This window comes from Falco biarmicus, chromosome 1 (assembly GCF_023638135.1).
Source record: "Falco biarmicus isolate bFalBia1 chromosome 1, bFalBia1.pri, whole genome shotgun sequence".
Taxonomy (NCBI): domain Eukaryota; kingdom Metazoa; phylum Chordata; class Aves; order Falconiformes; family Falconidae; genus Falco; species Falco biarmicus.
The window spans coordinates 14,907,729-14,928,340 of record NC_079288.1 but is presented as its reverse complement, the minus strand read 5'-3'; the positions used below and the strand labels follow the sequence as shown (position 1 = coordinate 14,928,340).

The 20,612-nt window shown below is 42.7% G+C and overlaps 2 protein-coding genes across 5 annotated transcripts in view; both read left to right on the top strand.

The window, feature by feature from the left end:
- The window catches only part of NLK (nemo like kinase), a 67,013-nt gene extending 50,879 nt beyond the window's left edge, over window positions 1-16,134 (top strand). For 3 of the 4 annotated variants that reach the window (XM_056326896.1, XM_056326897.1, XM_056326898.1), the window contains 5 exons: window positions 2,920-3,021; window positions 7,926-8,012; window positions 9,763-9,961; window positions 11,695-11,788; window positions 12,325-16,134. In XM_056326896.1, coding sequence (XP_056182871.1) covers window positions 2,920-3,021; window positions 7,926-8,012; window positions 9,763-9,961; window positions 11,695-11,788; window positions 12,325-12,379 — 537 coding nt within the window. In that variant the 3' untranslated portion in view covers window positions 12,380-16,134. Of the gene's footprint in view, window positions 1-2,919; window positions 3,022-7,925; window positions 8,013-9,762; window positions 9,962-11,694; window positions 11,795-12,324 lie in introns of all 4 variants that reach the window. The other variant, XM_056326899.1, reaches the window with a different exon arrangement.
- Window positions 16,135-16,554: 420 nt separating this feature from the next.
- On the top strand, window positions 16,555-20,439 carry TMEM97 (transmembrane protein 97). The gene is made up of 3 exons (XM_056326910.1): window positions 16,555-16,713; window positions 18,622-18,766; window positions 19,301-20,439. Exons 1-3 carry the CDS (start codon window positions 16,594-16,596, stop codon window positions 19,549-19,551), a joined length of 516 nt encoding a protein of 171 aa, XP_056182885.1. The 5' UTR covers window positions 16,555-16,593; the 3' UTR covers window positions 19,552-20,439.
- The last annotated feature ends 173 nt before the right edge of the window (window positions 20,440-20,612 follow it).

The following is a 20,612-nucleotide window of genomic DNA, read 5'->3' as shown; positions in this document are numbered from 1 at the left end:
AGAAGTAATCACCACATATATTTCAATTATGTTCTCAGAAACTCAGTACTGTTGGAGGGTGGATAGAGCCTATAGAAGTGCTGAGGGCTGGTCAGTGTTACGGGCTTTCCTCAAGCCTGTGCCGTGCCCCTTAGTGTGGATTGTACTCTAAAAATGCTGATCCTCTGCACCCAGGGGCATTAACCAGGACAGCAAAAACTGATGTCAGGATAGCCGTCGTCAGGCTCAAGTTTTCCTGGTAGAAAAACCCGGGAGGGAAGAGACCATTTTACAATGGACTGTACTGGAATTTTTAACTCAAATCTGTGATGAAGAAAGTGTACAAAGCTTTACGTTACAAACCAGACTGGAACTGGTGACTTTGGTATTCTAAACTTCAGATAGTATCATGTTGAAAGTGTTGACTATATCTGAGTTGCTTACTCAAGTTACAATAGCTAACTTTTGGTAAGGCTTTTATGGGATTTCTTATAAAAGTAAGAAATGAGATAATCTATGCTGAGACCTAGATAATCAGAAACACTTTCAAATACAGTATTTCCTAACAGCTCCTATTTTTGCCTTTTACTGATACTATTTAGAATAGTTAGCATTTTTGTGTGATACAGTATTTCTATTTTTCTTCAAAGATGCATTTTTACAGGTGCAGATATCAAGTTGGTTTTTGCTGTATGTCCAGAAACATTGAATGTATCTGATTTTATCTCTTAGTGGTGCAGGAAGGGTGATCTCTGACTTTCCGACCATCTGTGGGAGCAAATGCCTTTCTCTGCTTAGACCAGTCTGCACACAGTTTTGTAAAAGGCAGGTTATAGAGTGCAGAGTTTTAACCACCTTCCGAGGTTAGCCAGTTCCTCTAGTCTGATTTTGCTGATTATTATTTAATCCTCCTTCAAGATAACTGGTCACGTGCCTGAGGCAGTAAGCAGAGCCCATTGGGAGGGATTGGAGTGTCAGGAAGACAGGAGACGTGGGCAGACAGCGCCAGCCTAGCGCAGCCGTGTCCCAGCAGCTGCAGCACACCGAGCTGTGGCACGTGAAGGTGCGTTTCTGGCCCGTGGTGCACCAGGCTTTGACACACCGGCACGCGTGTGCGCAGGGAGGGAGCCTTGCCTGCTTCACACGTCGGTGCACCAAGGGCTGCTTGGTGCTGGGTACCGTTTTTGTGTTTCTGACTTGAGCAAGGTTTGCTGGAGCAATGAGTGCGCAGCAGCAGGAGGGGGTCGGCAGAGCGAGGCAGTCTCTAGATGCCCAGAGATGCATCGAGGTAAATGAAATCGGACCTCTCAAGGAAATGCTCCTGTGAATGTATTGGAAACATACAGGCTAAGAAAAGAGCGTTTGTATCTTGAGAAATGTTAATCGTGAACTTTCAGGGCATCATTACAAAAAATGTTTTCAGTGTTTTTTCTTGTATCCATTAGAATAAAGTGTGTGCATTTATATCCATATCTATGTATATGTAGATATAAACATATATTAGCATACCATTGCTGTGTGCTTCAGGAGTAGTTGGCTGAAAAACGTAAGTGTTTATGCAGTCTACGTGCCCTGATACACTGGTATAATTTGTTAGATCACTTTTTCTATTTTGTAAATACATCAGTCTTTTATTATATCAGCACCATGTGTCTATTTCTCAATTAGATATTTTCCACATACAAAAATCCCAAGGTTTAGGATTTTTTTTTTTCCTGCCTAGTTTTCCATCTCCTTACAAATGTAGGTGCTTTGCTGTGACTCCTCTGAAGTTACACTAGCCCTGGCCACGTGTGCCAAGGCTGTGGGAGGACACGTGCCCGGTGCCCAGCCAGGCCCTTGCGTGTACCTGGAGGCACCGGGCAGCCTCGTGCTACTGCCGGGGAGTGGGGGAGAGGTGGAGCGGCACCAGCGAAGGAGTGAGGCAGTTTGGCCCGCAAACAGCACTCGCATTTCACAGTGTTACACCAACAGCCAGTGGGTGATGGTCAGGCGTACAAGGCCTGTGTAATGATGATAACGGGTTTCCTCTCAGAGGAGAGCTCTGCAGTCGCTCGCTAGCGTGGGTGGATGGCGCTCCCGAGGGAACATTTGGAACCAGGGTGCTGGCCTCACTACTGACAAGACTATTTTAAAATTTATTTATTTTGCTTGACTTATACAGGGTTTGGGTTTTTTTTGGTTGGTTTTATTCACTGAAGGAGTATATGTACACACTTTTGTAGAAATAAGGTGAAAGCTTGTCAGTCGCTTTCCAAAATGAAAAAGGTGAACGAAATCTCATTAAAGTTGAGACCAGTTTTAAATGTAGCATCATCTTTGCTCTTTTTTAGGTAGCTTTTGTTTTCTTTATAACCAGCACCACTCCTTTTCCTTTCTCTCTTTCTGGACATATTTTTATTTTTAATTATTTTTCTCACATATTGGAATTTTTTATATATTATGTTTGTACTGTAGTTCTGAGGGGTTTGGGTTTTTTCCCTTTTTCTATAGTTTTATTACTGTTGATGGCAAAATATTTTGTGCAAAGTAATTGACCTGTTTTTTGTGGGTAATTTTGTGTGGTATATTGTTATGCACTGCTGACATTCGGTTGAGAATATTTAGGTTTTAGAATGAGTGACACACCATTAACAGTACTTAAAAATTTTCTTCATGATGCAAAATTGACTTTTAAATTGCAATAAAATATTTTGCTAAACCTGTAAGCCAAAAAAGCTCCCAGCTTTTGCTAGGGCATTTTCGGTGAAATTACAAGTGTTTGTATTTGCTGTCTACTAAACATATGCATTAATATTTGTAATTTACTGTCCATAAAATAGTGGTATTGAACTGACTCATACCTTAAATGTAATTTACATTAGCTTAAGAATCTGCTATCACAGTGAAATACATTAATATATGTCTGAGACTCCAAATGTCTATGTTCTATACCTACAGCTGGATTTGATCACAGACCTGTTGGGAACACCATCGCTGGAAGCAATGAGGACGGCTTGTGAAGGCGCCAAGGCACATATACTCAGGGGTCCTCATAAACAGGTACAGCTGGAGGCTGCTGGCCTTTTCTTGCACGCGGTCCAGACAGTCCCTCAGTCAGCCCCCACAAGTTAGGATCTCCTCTGTGCAGGATACCACTGCTGCATCCTCGCGGTGTTTCACGTCTTGATTAACTCCTCGTGGTGTGTTTGTTCATAAATACTTGGTTTGGGTATTTAATCTCGAGCTGTCTCTGCCTGTAAACCGGGTTGAATTTAGCAGGAGTGGCGGTGGTGTTGCAGTGGCATGGCTCAGTGGTGGAGTTAGTCAAGCTGCTCTTGAGACAAGGTGGGTTTTCGCTAGTAAAGTGCATTTCTGGCCTTTGTCTTGTGCGTATTGTTTGCCTGGATGACACAGGTGAACGTCTCCTTTTTTGAAGCAACAGCATTTTGCTAGCTGTTTTGAATGAAGATGTTAAATATAAGTGATAATATTGGCAAAAGACATAAATTAAAATTGATAGTATAGTGCAGAAAGCCCTGGAGGGAGTCCTATACGGACAGGATCGAGAGTGATACAAGTGGAAATCACCCGTTACCCGGATCCACAAATGGAACCGTCCAGCAGCTCGTCACCAAAGGGTCCCCTCATGCACCTGTGCAGTGAGCTGGGCTGGTTGTGAAAGGCCTAACAAGATATTGAAAACTGACTTACAACACTCAACATAACCAAAGTAAAAGTTAATTAAAAAAACCCGCCAACAAACAAACCAGAGAAGAAAAGGCAGGATGACATCATCATTCTGACTGGGCAAAAAAAAGGGCAAATGAAATACACTCTTAATAGATACAAAGAAATGCTTATGCAGGAATCCATAGTGCAGTAATAAAGCAGTGTGCCTATCCAATATAGTCAGTTTTATGCTTGTTAGACAGTAAAAATTAACAAAGTTAATAACCTGTACATGTTAATACATCAGATCTTTCCAGTAGTTAAGTTTGCATCTTTATTTTCTGCATGTTGAAGGAATTTCTCAAATGGCTACTCACCACAATAGTAGTTACCATAGAAATGAGCATTGAATATATATTCTGCTCTATTATTAACATGTGGGAGTTCTGCCTCCTTGGCACTTTTGATTTACTACATCAAGTTGTCTCTATTCCATTTTATGACAGGTTTTATTCTTTTAACATTAATAATGGGAGGATTTCCTTAAGACTTTCTCTGCCACTTTTAAAACAAGTCAAGTCTACTTTTTTTTGCTGTCATGTGCTAGAAGAGTTGTAACTTTTAAGCATGTAGTCCTGCACTTTCGAGGTTTGAGATGTTTAAAAAAACTCCAAGGGTTTTATAGTGATTGAAGCTGGGAGAAATACATCCGCTGTACTTTATATATAAAAGTATGTAACAGTATCCAAATACATCCAGATACTTTATAGAATGCAAGAATGCATTGGTCTTAAATTCCGGTAATTTGATAATCGCTTGACATTTCCAAAGTGCAGTAGTTGTGCTCATGGTAGTCATAAGCAAGAACTCTGGAATGTATTTGTTAGCCTTGTTCAGTTTGTTAAACCAGGATGTTTTGTCAAGGATTGAAATGGGTAAAAGAACATCTTCGGATTTTCTAATCGCAGTGCTAAGGTTGTTCTTGCACAAGCCTCTGAAAACGTGCATCTCTTGGCCCACTGAATGATGGGAACACTCAAAAGCAACTGAGGTGAAATGGTATGAAATGTTTCCAATACAGATTTCATGTCCTGTAGCCACCGGGTCATAGGAGATCAAGTCCAAGCAGTTCTGTGTCAGTTGAGGAAAGACCCCTTCCTGCTGACGAGCGCTGAGGGGCTGCCAGCCGCTGGAGCTGGCGCGCTCGCTTGCAGCTGGGACAGAGGGGGCTGCAGCGCAACTAGTTGATTTCTTTAATGGTATTTCTCTGTTTTCAGCTCCAAGCACACTACGTGTTTGAATGTGAATTCATGGCTTTTCATCTTTTAAAATGGAGATCCTGCTGGTTATAAATAGCTAAATGTTACCAGTTTCTTAATTAATTAATAGGAAGAGAAAACCAAGCTAGAAACTGGTGATTACTTTGTCACACAAGCTATTTTTAATTGAAGTAGGTGAGCATAGTAGGAGTTAAGGGGTAAAGCATTTGGCTGCTTTATGTAAAAATAGATTAATGCATGAAGTTTCTGATTTAAAAAATCCAACACCCCACTGTGTGCTGGCATAATGAGAATTTACATACTATGTAGACTTCTTTGTCAGTTTTGTATTTAAAAATTTTTCTTCAAACTAAATTTAAGTGATGAAATTGCTTAACTGGCAGCTCTAGAAGAGGCTCACAGTGTAGGGTACGGAGCGGTTTGGGCTGCACCGGCAGTCATGTGCTGACCCACTTCTAGAAGTACAATGTGCTGGACTTCATTCCCTCCCTGTCGTGGTCCTGGCATTCTCCGGTGCGGAAGAGAGAGATCCAGCATGCTGCACCTTACTCGCTAACGGACCTGGCTGTAGCTTCCATGATAATCAAATCTTACAGAAATTCAGTGTTTACCGATTTCTTCTGCCCTTGTGAGTCCTCTTGCCAGGACTGTTTCTGATCTCTAGCTGTGGATGTGGTTGCAGTTTGCTGAGCAAATGCTGTCCCTGAAAGGTGCGTATATCCAGGTGCTCTTGGAACGGCAGCCAAGCTGCAGGCAAGGGGCATGGGTGCAGCAAAAAAAGTGCATCCTTCACCTGCATTGGGTGGATGCAGCAGCTGCTCCAAGTAAGGAACATAATCGTGTTTGTCTACCCCAGTATGTGGATGAAACCTACTTAATGACGGTGCTTGGATGGCAGTGCTTTTTTGTGTAGACGGTACTTACTAATTAGAAAAATCGTATGAAGTTACCAAATATTCCAGCTTTCTATTCTATAGACTGCACTTAGGAACGAAGGCTGAGAAGTTCTCGGTGTTGTATTTGGTAGTCCAGGGTTAACTCAGAATGATGTCACTGTGGAGGTGTAATTTTTATATATACTGACAAATTAACAGCAACTAAATAACTTATATTCCTTTGCTTTGTTAAACAGGTAGAAGCAGCAGATGGCTGCCAAATACTAGCATCGCAGAGCAGTTACAGGTCTGAGTAGAGTTAGTGCGGTGCTGGAAATCCTGGGGGTCGTGCAGAGTTTGTCAGTGAGCACTGCCCCATAAATACGCGCGCTAGCTTTCAATCGATTTGTTGTAGCGATGTGTTAGTCATTTCTGTCAGCCGGCTAGTTTATTCTTCCCACATCTCAATAGTAATTAATCACGGACGCGAGTGAGGCACTCTGTGTAATTCTTCCTGCCCTGATGGCTCCTCCCAGCACCTGCACTCACTAGCTAATGAATGCGATTTGTGTTTGCATGGGAAGAATACAGAGGTGTGGGTATGTGGCTGCGCGTGTATGCGATGGTTTATTTCCTTTAAAAAAAAAATTTAAAAAATCTGGGAGTATCGGACTTGGAAGTAACAGCCTCCATGGTAGGAATTCTCTTTGCCAGCAGCTTAATACCTGTGGGCTTCTTTTTTCCTTTGGTTGGGTTTTTTGGTTTCTTTTTTCAATAGTTTGTGGTTTTGTTTTCTTCTAAGTGTGAAAATTCAGAATTCCTTTCCCCATATTACTCTTCCCCCCCCCCTTCACTTTAGAGGAGTAGCTGTTCACTTCTTTTGCAACACTTCGTTTACTTCAAAGACTAAGGGTAGTGCATTCTACTGCAATTGTTTAAGCTAAATAGGAATAGGAATAATGTCAATTAAGCAGGAAAATATTTTACTTGATTTTGGAAACTGACATTGTTGTGGCTTTTAAAAAAAATAAAAAAATATTTGAAGCTTGTTCCAGAGAGTCTAGGATATAGCTAATGCTTTAAAATTAATGGCATGTAACGTTAGCTTTACCATTGATTAATTTTTCCATTTTGGGCAGTACTTCAGGCTGTACTTCTTCCCGCACGTTAGGAATGTGGGGAGGGGTTTGTCTTCACTTTTTACTACCTTAGTGTTAACATTTAATTCCAGAGCCACAGGAGGCTCTCGAGCAGGAGAGTGCGTGCAGTTAATTCTCAAATGGCAGCCTTACAGGTCCCAGCTGTGGCTTCACACCCGCAGCGGCGGGGTCCTGGCTCTCTGTGGCAGGTGCCCCATGCCTCCCGTGCCCCCCTGTGCCCCCGCTGCCCCGGTCCATCCCGCCTGCTTCCCCCGCGGGGGGTGTGCCGCCGCCTTTGGCACCCCAGCCCCAGCTGGGACCCCGGAGCGGGCAGGCTGGCGGGAGGGAGGTGTCTGTCTGTAGGGCTGCTTGTGTGGCGCTTCCCAGAGCAAAAATGTGCTGCTGCCACCAACGTCTGGGTGGCTCCACCGGTTCTTTAAGCGTGCGGCTCATGGCCAAGTACCGCACTGTAAAACGGTTCCCTGAACCCCCTCCCTCCTGCCCCAGCCTCCAGGCCCTAGAGGCTGGCCTCCATCGCCCTCTGACATGCCGAGTGCCTGCGGCCGCCCTGACCATGCTGGCTGTCACTGTTGGTTACATATGGATCACCCGGGTGAGGAAAAGCAAAATAATCCATCATTTGGCAGTGATTGAGATTGGAAAAATGAGATGCTGGAAATGATGTGGTTTATCAAATCCCTGAGCAGCTACAGCCTAAAGTGGTGTCAATATAGAAAAATAAATAAATAAAATATAGCTTTGTTCAGGGACTACTTCTGAACTAATGAAAAAAAAAATAATCAATTAGATCTCTTGTTACTATTGCTGGGGTTTATAATAGTGATTATTGTCTTGTTGGAAAGTGTTAGGTAGTGTGTGTCCTTTTTAACAAGAAGTTTGTCCTTGGTAACTAGAAAACAACGTGTGCTGTAACTGTTTTCTTGCTGATGGATCTGACAGGACAACTATCTGTACTCTTCTTTCTCCCATTTCCCCTACAGCCATCCCTTCCTGTCCTATATACACTTTCCAGTCAAGCTACACATGAAGCAGTTCATCTCCTTTGCAGAATGTTGGTCTTTGATCCAGTAAGTATGATTTTAAATTATTTCTAATACTTTCAACACTTTTTGTCGCCTGCTGCTTAAATGAGTATTTTAAGTAAAGGACGCTTTAACTGGTGTTCTTCTACATTGCATTTCAGTACCTACGGTCTGTAAACCACTTAGAAGTATCATCTTATAATTGGTCAGTTTCCCCCTGGAATGGGGGGTTTGCATTTAAAATCTTGTGGCCTTTTGAAGAAAGCTACGACAGAGTGAGAAAGATGAGGGTGTTGATGAATCACGCTATCTTTTCCTAGCTAGGTGTAGGTAGCAGAACATGAGATACTTTGATGCAGTTCTAATTAGAGATGCGTGGGTGTTCATGGTCTTGCAACATACAAGAAGTTCCTTCTGCAGCCGCACAGTCACATAACAGGATCTTTTTTTCCACTGAGCATGTTTTTCTGATGAAAATGTGCTGTGGTGGATTTTGGATTTCATCTCTTGGGCATACTCTAGAAAATTGTCTCTAGAAAATCTGATACCTGAATTGACGATCTTAATTATTTCATTCTTACAGAAAAAACACTTAACATTTCAGATGAAAAATAGACAGATGAACAGCAAGGGAGGAAGCTTGTAATTGATAATGTATTCAGGAGGCAGTATGTTTTGATTATTTTTTTAAACCTTAAGATCACTCTACTGAACAAAAAGATCAAAATGTTAAATCATAGCTTCCACGTAATCAGACTTATTTTTTTTTCCTTTCCAACTTCCTCAACACTTAGAATGCTGTTATTTCATATTTAAATAAATGTGGTTTTATTTTTTTAAAGAATCAGGACAATTCTTTAGAACAGGTGCTTTTAATTTCATCCAAAAAAATATCCTGGGAATTGGGAAACTTGGGTTTTATTTCAGGCTGTGCCACTGCTTTTGCTCTGTATCTTTGAGCAAGTAACTTCTGTTTGTGGGTTGGGTTGGATTGGGTTGGGTTGGGTTTTTTTAATTCACCTGTAACACCAGATTTCATTACACCCGGACTTTGCAGTAGCACTTCTGTCTGCAGCTCTTTGGGAGCAGATAGTGTTCTTCTTTGTGTATGGGATGATGTTGGACACCTAGAGACTGAGCACTTTACTTGGGTTACGCACAAAAAAAGCCGTAGTAATGTGGAAGTAGACTTTGTGATTTAAACCACAGCTCTGACCTGCTTCTTCCCTGCATTTCCCTCAGCACTTGTTTTCTGAAACTTGAAGTGTTCCAAAGTGTTTCTGAGAACACCAGATTCCATATCCTGAATTACTCTTGTTACCAGTGATGCTTAAAGTTGTGTTTTACTTTAAAATGTACTGAAGGACGTATGAAAACGTTTTGCAGTGTGTGGACCTGCAGAATGCCATATTTGCTAACATTACATTATTTGGGTTTATTTTGTTTTATTGTAGGAGTCATAATTTCTGGAGAAATAAACTGGAGAAAGTAATTATTGAAAAATATATTTTGAAAAACCACATTAGCAGCATTTTCTGTCATTAGCTATAGCACAGAAAGGTCAATGTCATCTCAGCAATGCTGCTTGTTTTTGAGTAAAACATTCCCCCTAGTGGCACTGCTCGCAGGTCTGAAGTGTTTTCTGACATGAACTAATTTGTTAACGTGATTAGGGGTTATAAAACAATTTTGAATTAAGTGATGAGTAAGAATTCTTTTAGACTGTTTCAATACCTCTGAAAATATCCTAACTATTTTTTTAATTATTTTCTTTTCTTTAAATGCAATATTTCAGTCCAAAAGAATATCTGCTAAGGATGCCTTAGCTCACCCATATCTCGATGAAGGGCGGTTGCGATACCACACCTGTATGTGTAAATGTTGTTTTTCCACATCTACTGGAAGAGTTTATACTAGTGATTTTGAACCCATCACTAATCCCAAATTTGATGACACTTTTGAAAAGAACCTCAGTTCCGTTCGGCAGGTTAAAGGTGAGTAGCAGTTAACCTTTGTGTCTGCATTGATCTTCCTGCTCCAGCATGTAGTAGTATGTGGTGAGGATGTGCGGTCCGGATGCATACACTGACCCATGGGGGTTTTCCTTTTAGGTATTTTTTCATAGTAGATACTGGAAATAATTTCATTAAAAGCACAGAATTGCTTGTAAATGTTCTGACGTAGTGTAATATCACAGGCATTAGCTGGCATGAAGTCTGTTGGTTTCAGACCTTAATAATATTCTTCTCTGCTGTCAGTGGCCCCCGTGCTGCTCGTTCTTTTGTTGAAGGATTGCATGGGGGGGAAGGGAAATCACTGTTGCTGCCTTTTCGGGGTACGAGGTGTTACCTTGATAGCTGTGCTGCAGAATGGGTCAGCATCATCAGCTAACTGCAGCTGAGCAGGCTCATAGTTCTGCTGCTTCGTTTCCTCTGACCCGTCACAGCCTGCTCGCGCTGAAACGTCCACGGCAGGTGCCTTCGCAGAGCTGCTGGCACGAGCTGTGCCGCTGGGTGCGCTGGGTGCTGCTGGGCAGAGCCGAGGGCGCGCGCCGGGGCTTGGCGGGCTGTGGCGAGGAGCATCGCTCCTGGGGCCTGGAAGAGGAAGCTCCTGCTGCAGGTGGTTACTAAATGCCAGCAGTGGCTCTGTGGCACTGGAGGTCTGAAGTCTGATTCCATCGTAGCAAACAAGCCGTAAAGCAGACTTGGTTTCTTGTGACATGGGTCCCAGCTGGGAAGGCAGTCCTTTCGCGAGAGCAACGTGGGGTGAGAAGCAGTAGTAGGGATCTAGGTTCTGCTTGTTGGCAGCTCAAGTAACTCCAGAGAAGAGGGAGAAGAAATGTGTTACCTCAGCAGTTTCCAACAAACAGTTCCGCCATTTGGGACAGAAACACACCATGATGTTGCCATGATAATGTGACTTAGCTCAGATATATCCTGAACCGGTAATTCTGAAATTCACATTTATAGCTCATACAAGTTCACGTCGGGCGGTTTCTTTTTATCCCGTTCTCCTTCCCGTTTCCCTCCCCTTTGGCCATTGCCCTCCAGCGCTGTGCAGATCCGCTGCCTTCTCTGAAGTCTGTTGTTACAGATGCTGCCTCTGAAGTTTGCTGGCAGCAGTGCTGCTTGCCATCGCGGTGCTGGCAGCCACCGCTGCTGTGACGGAGGAGCAGCCCGCTGCCGAACTGCCAGGCTCTCCTTTTCAGGGGGTGAGGGGTGCACCCGTGTGTGTGAGAACATGTTTTGTCTGGCAACTGTACACAGAGTTCCTCTTTCCTTATGGAAACCGACTTTCTCGTTTTAATCTTCTCAAACGGCAGTTTTGTGCTTGCTGGTAGTAACTGAGCTCATCAGTCAGCCTGGACTGAGTAACAGAACCGTGTTCTCGGTATTTGCAGTTCAAGTTGAGAATTCTTTGTTTTTCAGAAAGTTGTACCCTAAAATTGGGATTTAATCTATAAGTGGTTATCATCAGTTTGGTATTATAGTGGTGGTTAGGGGTTTATTTTGTATAAATTTATTTCGGTATGCAGATAAGAGTTCTGTCTGAATTTGTGCTATGAGGTGTGGCATCAGATCAGGTTTAGGGAAGCTGGAGTTCTTTTATCCTCACTAAAATGGACCTTCGGTCAGGGAAGCTGCATTTTCCTCCAGCAGACATTGCATTTTCTTGAAGCAAACAGTGTTAATGGTATGGTGGTTTTTTATTTTTCTCCTATGTACAGAAATAATTCATCAGTTCATTTTGGAACAGCAGAAAGGAAACAGAGTGCCTCTCTGCATCAACCCTCAGTCTGCTGCTTTTAAGAGCTTTATTAGGTAACTGTATGTAATCACATCTGATATTAATTCACATTTATTAGTAGTACAGAATTCACACATCCAAAATGTTTTCTGTCTTAAATTTCTGAGAGTAGGAAAGGCCTGTAGATAACTTCTTGCAAAAAACCCCCAGCATGTAGGGTTACATTTTTTAACATGTATTATGAATTCGTCTAGAATTTAAGTAAAATGTGCAGAAGCTTCAAGTAATGTTTTTGCTTAAAAGCACAGAAGTCAGACTAAAAATCAGAACCGAAATGGTGACAAGCTGAATTTTCATTGTAGAGTTGCACTGTAAAAACATTCCAAGGAATGACTGATAGATGAGAAATGATTTAAAAAAATAAGTAGACAAAGCATAGGAATTATGTGTTGTCGGTGGTGGTCACGGTTGGTCTTGGGGTGGTTTTGGTTGGGTTTGGTGGGTTTCGGTTTTGTTTTCCTTGACTTGTTTGCTTATGGTCCAGCATTAACTTTTTTGTCCGTTAGCTATTGCAAATGAACACTGATTTTCTCTATCACCTGCATTCTAGTTCCACGGTTGCTCAACCATCTGAGATGCCGCCATCTCCATTGGTTTGGGAATAAAGTGGAAGATAATATACTACTGAAGATGTAATGTAGCTTTCCACTGGAGTCTGGGATTTGCAATTCTGGAGGTTAATCATGCTTGTACTGTAATTTTACTAATGAAGTTTTAAATTAACAACCACTACTTGTACAATATGAATAATATTTAGAAATGTACTAGACTTTTAATCTTGTAAAGTGGTTGTGCTTTTAGAAGAAAATATTTTACCCAGAGTTGCACGTGTTTTATGAATTCTAGTGCAGCTGTGATGGCTCAGCTCAGAACAAACAGAATTGAACCAAATTTGGGGAGGTTTTTTTCTTTTTTCTTTTTTCTTTTTTTTTATTGAAGTGAGATTGTACAAAAAGATAGACATACATTTTGATATTGAGCCATTCCTGAAGATTTTGGGTTTTCTAAAGCTAAGGAATACAGAAAACTTGACTGCGACCAATCATGAAGTCACATCAGATGACAGTGACCAAGGACATGGGCATGTCACCTGATGATCAAATCCTATATATAGCTTCTCACTAGAGCTGTGATGGTGATGTGTGCTGTTCTAAAATCAAATGTTGTGAGTAGAGAGAATGAGTTTGTGACTAGGAGAGACTAAACTTCTGTTTCCTTACCCAGTATAAATATATATATATATTTAATCTATTTTTATTAGAAGTTTTTCTGCTCTTTCTTACATAAAACCCCCCAGCATGCATCTTCTGTGTGTGTAAATAATTCCATTTATGGGCTAATTTCAGAGATCCCTGACATCATTGCTGTATAGAGAGAAACTAGCTTGCACATTTTAGGTCTGTGAAATTTTGTGAGAACTTTTTCCTGCACTGGACAGTTGAGAAAAAAAAAAAAAAAAAAAAAAGAAAAGGAAAAAAAAAGCACATAGGGAATTACGTTAATTGTGTTCGTGTCTTTAGGCAAAGCTGTGGAAGTCTTGAAATGTCACAGTAGTAAATAACTTTTATTACTTTTTGGCTAATTCTTTTTCTGTTGGAACACTGAATTCTGTGCATATGTATATATGAACACAAATTGAAGGCCTCTACCTCCTGGAGTATACAACTTGGTTTGTTTACCTCCACATGATTTTTTTTTTTTTTTTTTAAGTTCAGTGTGGAGACTTGAAACTTGAATGTCCCTTCCAATTTTTATATTTAAAACAAGACTAGAAAATTGAAGACTGTTTTTCACCTGTACAAAGAAATACTAAAGGGTGGTCTTAAAATCTGAGCATTGGTCTGGAGAAAAACCGTGGTGTTTGTTATGGACAATTAACTGTTAAAGTTATTGTAAGTTATCTGTATTTAGCAGAGTATTTTCAACAAGAGTGATCTGAGCTGAAATTGGAGACTATTAGTAAGTTATGTTTGGAAGTTTTAACTTCAATGAAGTAATTATTTGCTGTGAAAGAGACAAACATTGAATAACTGAACAAAGATGGTGCAATATCTTTGTTTTTTATGAGGCTCCTGAGAATAAAACCAACTGAAACATTTCAATTCACTTGAATGAGAAACATGTTTAATTAAAAGAGCCCAAGAAGACACTGGTATGAAAGGTAAAATCTCAGAGGTTGGTCAGTTAATGTGGCACACTTGCTGGTCACTTTGTAAAATGTAGATTTGAAGTACAGTGGTGAAAACATTAAATGTGACATTTGAAAAAGAAGTGGTGTTATCTTTATTTCCTGTCTGATCTCCCACCTTTATTTAAGAATAAGTTGTTACAATCCTGATTAAGTACTGTCTAAAAGAATACAAGTAAAAAGACTTTATAACATCTTGTTTTGGGCATGGTTTTGATTTTTACACACACACACGTATACATATATATATGCATATTTGTGCACATATATATGACTTCTTCAATAAAAAATTTATTCTTCAAGTTTGATCCTAGATAAAGGCAAACCTTGCTGATAAATCAAAACAAGCAATTGACTTGCACTTTATTGGGAGGTTGAAAGACATCCAGTCCAGTATGGATTTTACTTCATTTGCAAAGTGCATGTTATTTTTTTCAGCACGAACGCTTTCACTGTTTTCTCTAGTCCCAACGCAAAGAACCCAACATGCAGTGGCACTGCAGAATATGCCTGAAAATGTTCATGTTTTGTGGGTGTGACCTTTTTACAGATTGAACTATAAACTGTATGAACCTTTTTTAAACAAGCCGAACTATATAGTTCAAGCCTCAGGACCTCACAAGAAATAAACTGATAAGCCTCCTTAGCATGTGCTCTCTTCCCAGGGCTGGCACGGAGATCGTGGCTCATGTACATGCCTTGTCTGCAAACCTCTTCTTAAAAGTCTCCCTGCTATTACGGGCTAAATTTTTAACCTGTTTTAGAACTAGTGATGGTGGTGTCATTCATTATTGATTCACGGTTGTCTATTCTGAACTAGCTGCCATTAATTCACTGCCGTTTTTACTTAGTCTGCTCGCTAGATTCTCCTTCAGCGCGAGGCTGCAGCGCAGACGGCGGCTCACTTGCTGGGTCCTCTCATTTTGACACACCGTCTGTCAGGATGTGAGCACGCAGTGACACAACTGGCAAAGCCCACTTTGTGCATCAGTGTATTTTTTGGAGCTCATTGCTGGAGGTCCGTGGGTTAATCTCGTTGGTAAACATAAAAAGAATAAAATGTCTTTTGGACGTTTACCTTTCAGAGTGTCTTCATACGAATGTGGGCAAGGCACTGTGCAGAACGAGTAACTAAACCGGGCACAAACGTGTAACAAAAATTGTGTGTGCAAATATATATATATATAAAAAACGATTATGGTAATATTTTCTGTAGCCTCAACTGCATTTTACATGTTTAATGTAAATCAATTACAATGAAAGTGAGACCTCAGGAGCTGTCAAAGCCGACAAAGACAGTTCCATTTCTAAAGCGAACGCACATGTGTATGCACCCAGAGTGATCTAAGCGTGAGGTCATCCAGGGAGCTGCTTTCTTGCCCAATGAGGTTTAAATCGAGCTTGCAGTTTTCAGAGTTGCATTTTAATCAGTTTTAAGCTTTGTTGATATCAATGTCAAACGAATTACAGATTCTAATCCTAAGTTTTAAGCTCTCTAAATATAGCTTCTGCATCTCCTTTTATTACTCGTGCCTTGAGAAGAGTACAGAAGTAGCGAGTGCAAAGAATAACTGCAAAACTATTCACAAATTGTCAAAGGAACATCCAAATAGTAGGCGGCCTACTCTCTTTGCGTGTACATCTTGAAGGTGATGCAAAGGAGCTAAACGAGATCAGCTGTGGAAAAGTAAATTGCTAAAATCCATTTCCCCATGTATGGTGAAATAGCATTGACGGATTCAAATCAATTCATTTATGAAAGTTACGAAGTGCTTTTCTCCTTCAGCCAATTTGTTAGCAGCATATTTGGGACTTTACTGTTTGACCTGCTGGGAGTGTACGAATGCTCACCTGATCGGACTGACGGTTTTAATATTTACTGGGTAGCAACTTTTCTAATCATCTTTTATACCCTTTATTTGTTTTAGTAACGGAGTATCGTGAGATCCTTGGACTGTTTGTTCTTTGTAACTTTTTAAAATTCTTCTGTCAAGTATAACTTGATAGGAAATTCTGTTCACTGTACTTCTGTAATCCTGCTCAGGTATGGTTACTTTAAAACTGTTTGTGACATTGCTAAATGGGGGAAACTGGAATCCAAGCAGATAATTGATACATAATCTGCGTGTACACCTTGGACAACTTCTGTGCTCAATAAAGGATGGAATCAGACCCACTGAATTACCTGGTTATGCTGTAACGTGATGGGGTGACAGAGCGCTGTCGACCGGGGCTGACTCGGCAGCGGAAGGCACGGTAGTACCGGGAAAGAATCCGCGTGTCCTCCAGCTGGGTCCTGGATGCAGAGTTCAGAGAACGGCGCCGTGGGGCCGTAGCGGGCCGCGCTGCAGAGGACGGGCCAGAGCCGGCGGCGGAGGTGGCAGTTCACGTCGGGGCTGCCGGCCCTGGCCGAGGCGTGGCAGCTGCGGCAGAGCACGGTAACGGCGGGGGGGCAGGGGGCGGCCCGGCCTTCCTCCTCCTCCTCCTCCTCCTCCTCCTCCGCCCCCCCCCCGCTGTGGTGGCTCTCGCAGCCGCCCTGCAGCGCGGGCGCGGGGCCCGATTGTGGGCGGGGCCCGGTTGTGGGCGGGGCCCGGTTGTGGGCGGGGCCGCGGGGCGCGGCCGGGCGCGGTGATGGCGGCGGGGCCGCGATGGCGGGAGCGGCTCTTCGCCCTGTACTTCCTCTCGCACATCCCCGTCACGCTGCTGGTGGATCTGCCGGCGCTGCTGCCCGCCGGGCTGCCCCCGCGGGGCGTGAGTGGGGCCGGGGCCGGGGGGCCGGGGCGTTGGGGGGAAGCGCGTTTAGGCGCGGGTTTAATGGAGCCTGTGGCGTGTTCTGCAAAATCTGGTCCGTAGAGACATAAGGGGGGGGGAGGGAGGAGAGAAAAAAAGGCTGTAAATTTCCTACAATGAAATAGTATTTACAGATAAGTCAATGCCTGCCGCCTGCAGGGCGGCTTACATCTTTAGTCGGGTCATTCATTTGGGCAGGAGAATACGTGCAGTGGCTGATGGGCACGTTCAGCCCTGGGGCTGGTGTTACTTTCTTTTCGATTTGTAACGGAGATGTGCGCGCACGGCGCCTTTCAGTGGCACGCACAGGGGCACAGAGGCACGCACAAGTCCCTGGTGAAGGGATGGTGGGGATGTGGCCGAGACCCCAGCCCTGCAGGGATTTAAAAGCCCTAAAAGCAGGCGCGGTGCTTTAGAGACTTGGTTAGCGCAGGGTTAGCAGCACTGGGTGCTCTTAAGGGTCTTTTCCAACCTCAACAATTCTGTGGTAATTTCCCCAGCGTGGTATGTTGTGCGTTTTGCAGGGAAAGTAAAGTGGCACAATAAATATCATTTCTGTAAGAATGTACCTGCTGCCCTGCCTGTCCTGTACTGCGTTAACGCCCGAAGATCCTGGCAGCGCCGAGCGTGCTGCCACGTGCCCCCAGATGTGGCTGTCATGGCCTCAGTCACTCCGTGGTCGTGATTTTTGCTCGTACTCCTGCCAAAGATGCAAAAGAGGATTGTTACCGCTGTAGAAGCGGGTATGCTAGTGACAAAATCTATTAGTAAAAGTCTGTGGTTTGCTGCGTTTTGAGTATGTCCTGGTTTCACCATAGTTAAACCACAAAAAGAATAAAATTATAGAATAAACATCATAAGGTCAGTTAAAATAAATTGGATAGAAGATAATCAATTAAACTCTCATCATCGGGGTGCAGCCATAACCTTTTGTACGAGCTTTACAATTAGTGAATTTTATTTTTGCCATTAGAATTCCCTGTACAATTACTCCATTATAGAAACCACCTTTAATTAATAGTTAACTAGCAAATCTCAATCTATATCTCTCCGTTCAAAGTCCACCTTAAAGCCGTGCTGGAATTTACATGTCTGTCATGGAAACTAATTGCAACTCACTAGGCCCAAGTTCTTACATCAGGCTGTTCACCTGCAGCCAGGAGTGCTGTGATCCAGCTGTAGTAACCTTAAAATTGCCTCTAGTGCAAATTTACTATGCACTTCATGGAACATGTTCATCACTTGAAAGACGTCAGAAATGCAGTCCCTATCGAAACTAAACGGCAGCGTGAAGCCTTGTGTAGCAAGGTGACATCACTTCATTTTCCCTCTGCAATGATGGCTTCGTTCACCACCACATGAGGGTCACAATTTAGGGCAGCGGGGCTGGTGAAGGGGCTGCAGCACAAGTCTGATGAGGAGCTGGGGGTGTTTAGTCTGGAGAGGGGGAGGCTTGGGGGGACCTTAGGGCTCTCTACAGCTGCCTGAGAGGAGGCTGTAGTAAGGTGGGAGTTGGTCTCTTCTCCTAGATAACTAGCGACAGGGCAAAAGGGAGCAGCTTCGGGCTGCGCCAGGGGAGGCTCAGCCTGGGTGTCTGGAAAAATGTCTCCACCGCCAGGGTGGTCGAGCACTGGGACGGGCTGCCCGGGGAGCTGCTGGGGTCACCATGCGGGAGGCGTTTGGAAAACACGCGGATGCGGCGCTTGGGGACATGGGTTGGTGATGGGCTCGGCAGTGCTGGGGCAACGGCTGGGCTCGATGGGCTCAAAGGTCTTTTCCAACCTAAACAATTCTGTGATTCTGTGTTTTTTTGCCCTGTTGCAGTTGATATTCAGTGTATTAACCTGTTGTTTTGTTCCTTTTTTTAAGCTGACAGAGTTATTACAGTGGTACGCAACCACCTTTAGAGACCCCATGATGCTCCAGCCCCCTGAGTGGTTTAAGGCGTTTATGTATTGCGAAATCTTCTTACAAATGCCCTTCTTCCCTGTTGCAGTATACGCCTTCTTAAAAGGTTGGTATAAGACAAGTGTAAGAATATGTCCTGCGCAACTTTTTGTGTGACATTTGCTTTCTGTACAGCAGAGAAAGTTTATCGGTCCGTCTGAAGCAGCGATAGGGACGTACCCTGTGGAGGGCCATGCTATTCTCATGGCAAGTTTTATCTGAGAAAGCAGCGTAGAATAAGGCCCATCAGAGAAAACCCCTGACTGTTGGCCCTCGTCAACTGCAGTTGTTTGTGTGTAACCAACATCAGCACTTGACGCCTGGCACGCTTCCAAGGGAGATGAAAGTTCTGGCTCAAGCCTACCTATACATTTTGTTCTTGTAAAACTGCCACCATCACACATTCTAAATTTCCACAAAGGTAGATAAATTTCCTGGGTCTGTTGCGACTAGTACTTACAGTTTTTTCTACTACCTATTTAATACGACTTGCAGCTTATCCTATCAGAGGTACAGCAGTTAACATTCTGTTAATTTAAAAGCCAGTGAATTCTGCTTGTTTCAAAGTACTTAGAATAGTTTCCTTTTTGCTTGTGAACAGGCAGCTGCAAATGGATAAGGACTCCTGCAGTTATCTACTCCACTCACGTAGCTACAACGTTGCTGGCTATCCTTGCACATATCCTGTTCCATGATTTCTCAAAGTCCGAGCTCTTGGGACCTCAGACACAACGTGAGCGCCTAATTCTGCTGTCTATATATGTGCCATACTTGCTGATACCACTTCTGATTCTTTTTACCATGCTCTACAACCCCCATTACAACCACGTGGAGAAAAGGAAAAGGAAGTAGTCCCCTCTAAAAGCTGTACGCACAACACATACTCGTTTTGATTCAGACCCTATGCTGACGTGGTCCTCTGGGACAAACATCTGTCTGGTGGTGTTGGCTGCAACAGCTGTCACCAGGCATCTGGCTCCTGCAAGAAAAATTTGAATTGTTTTGAGTTCACAGCTCCCCTTCAGTCAGAAGTGGCTTTGGCAGGAGCCTGCACTAGCAATTCCGTGTGGTTTCTGGGCACACGCAGGTGGAAGGGAACTGGCTCCTCTCCCACCGTCAGTTTTGTGTGGTGCATCTGTAATAGGAAACTGAACTTTTAACCATTTGATGTGTAACTGGGGGTGGGGAGGGGGAAGGGGAACTACAACTGGTACTGTTCTTTTAAGTTCCCTTTTTCCAAGATGACTGTTAGAAGACCACTTCAGTAAGAAATTTGTCTTCGAAGAGCACATTCTGCAAAACTCATAACTGATTACATACAGATTTGCAAAGCTATGATTTTGAAACATTTCAAATTGTATAACAATTCTTAACTTCCTCACCCCTTCCTTTAGAATTTCATCTTCCTTTGCTCTGCTTCAATTTTGGTTAATTGTACGTGTCTGATCAGTGGTAAATGTGCCAAAATCTGGATTTATGAATGCTTAAAGTTAATTTTGACATTGAGGCATACTTCCGAGAGGACTCTGAAGTACTTCAGGAATCTTAAACAAGGATTTGTAAATTCCTCTCTTCCATGAAATCACTTCTAGTATGGAAATAAATAACTGAACGCATTAAACTGCATTTAATCTTGTTAAGGGAATGACTAAAAGGAACTTAACATGACCATGAGATTGTAGCTAGTTCACCCAGTAAATATATGCATAAGTTACAGTAAATAAAGCCTGCTACCTACTACCTATGGAAATTCTGGGGTGGTTGATCTTGGGGTTCAACTTCTCAATCTGATCTGCAAGAGTCAAACTTGGAGACTTGTGTTAAGATTGCAGGTCACTGAGAGGCTTTTCAGTCACTGCCTACATATTTCAAGATGTCACTGATATAAAATTTAAACCTTCCACAGGCTTTGA

What these genes read in the sequence shown, in the direction of transcription:
- TMEM97 (XM_056326910.1), top strand. Translation starts at nt 16,594, where the DNA reads ATGGCGGCGGGGCCGCGATGGCGGGAGCGGCTCTTCGCCCTGTACTTC. An exon ending in CCGGGCTGCCCCCGCGGGGC is followed by an intron (nt 16,714 to 18,621) that starts GTGAGTGGGGCC and finishes CCTTTTTTTAAG; the next exon opens with CTGACAGAGTTATTACAGTG. An exon ending in AGTATACGCCTTCTTAAAAG is followed by an intron (nt 18,767 to 19,300) that starts GTTGGTATAAGA and finishes GCTTGTGAACAG; the next exon opens with GCAGCTGCAAATGGATAAGG.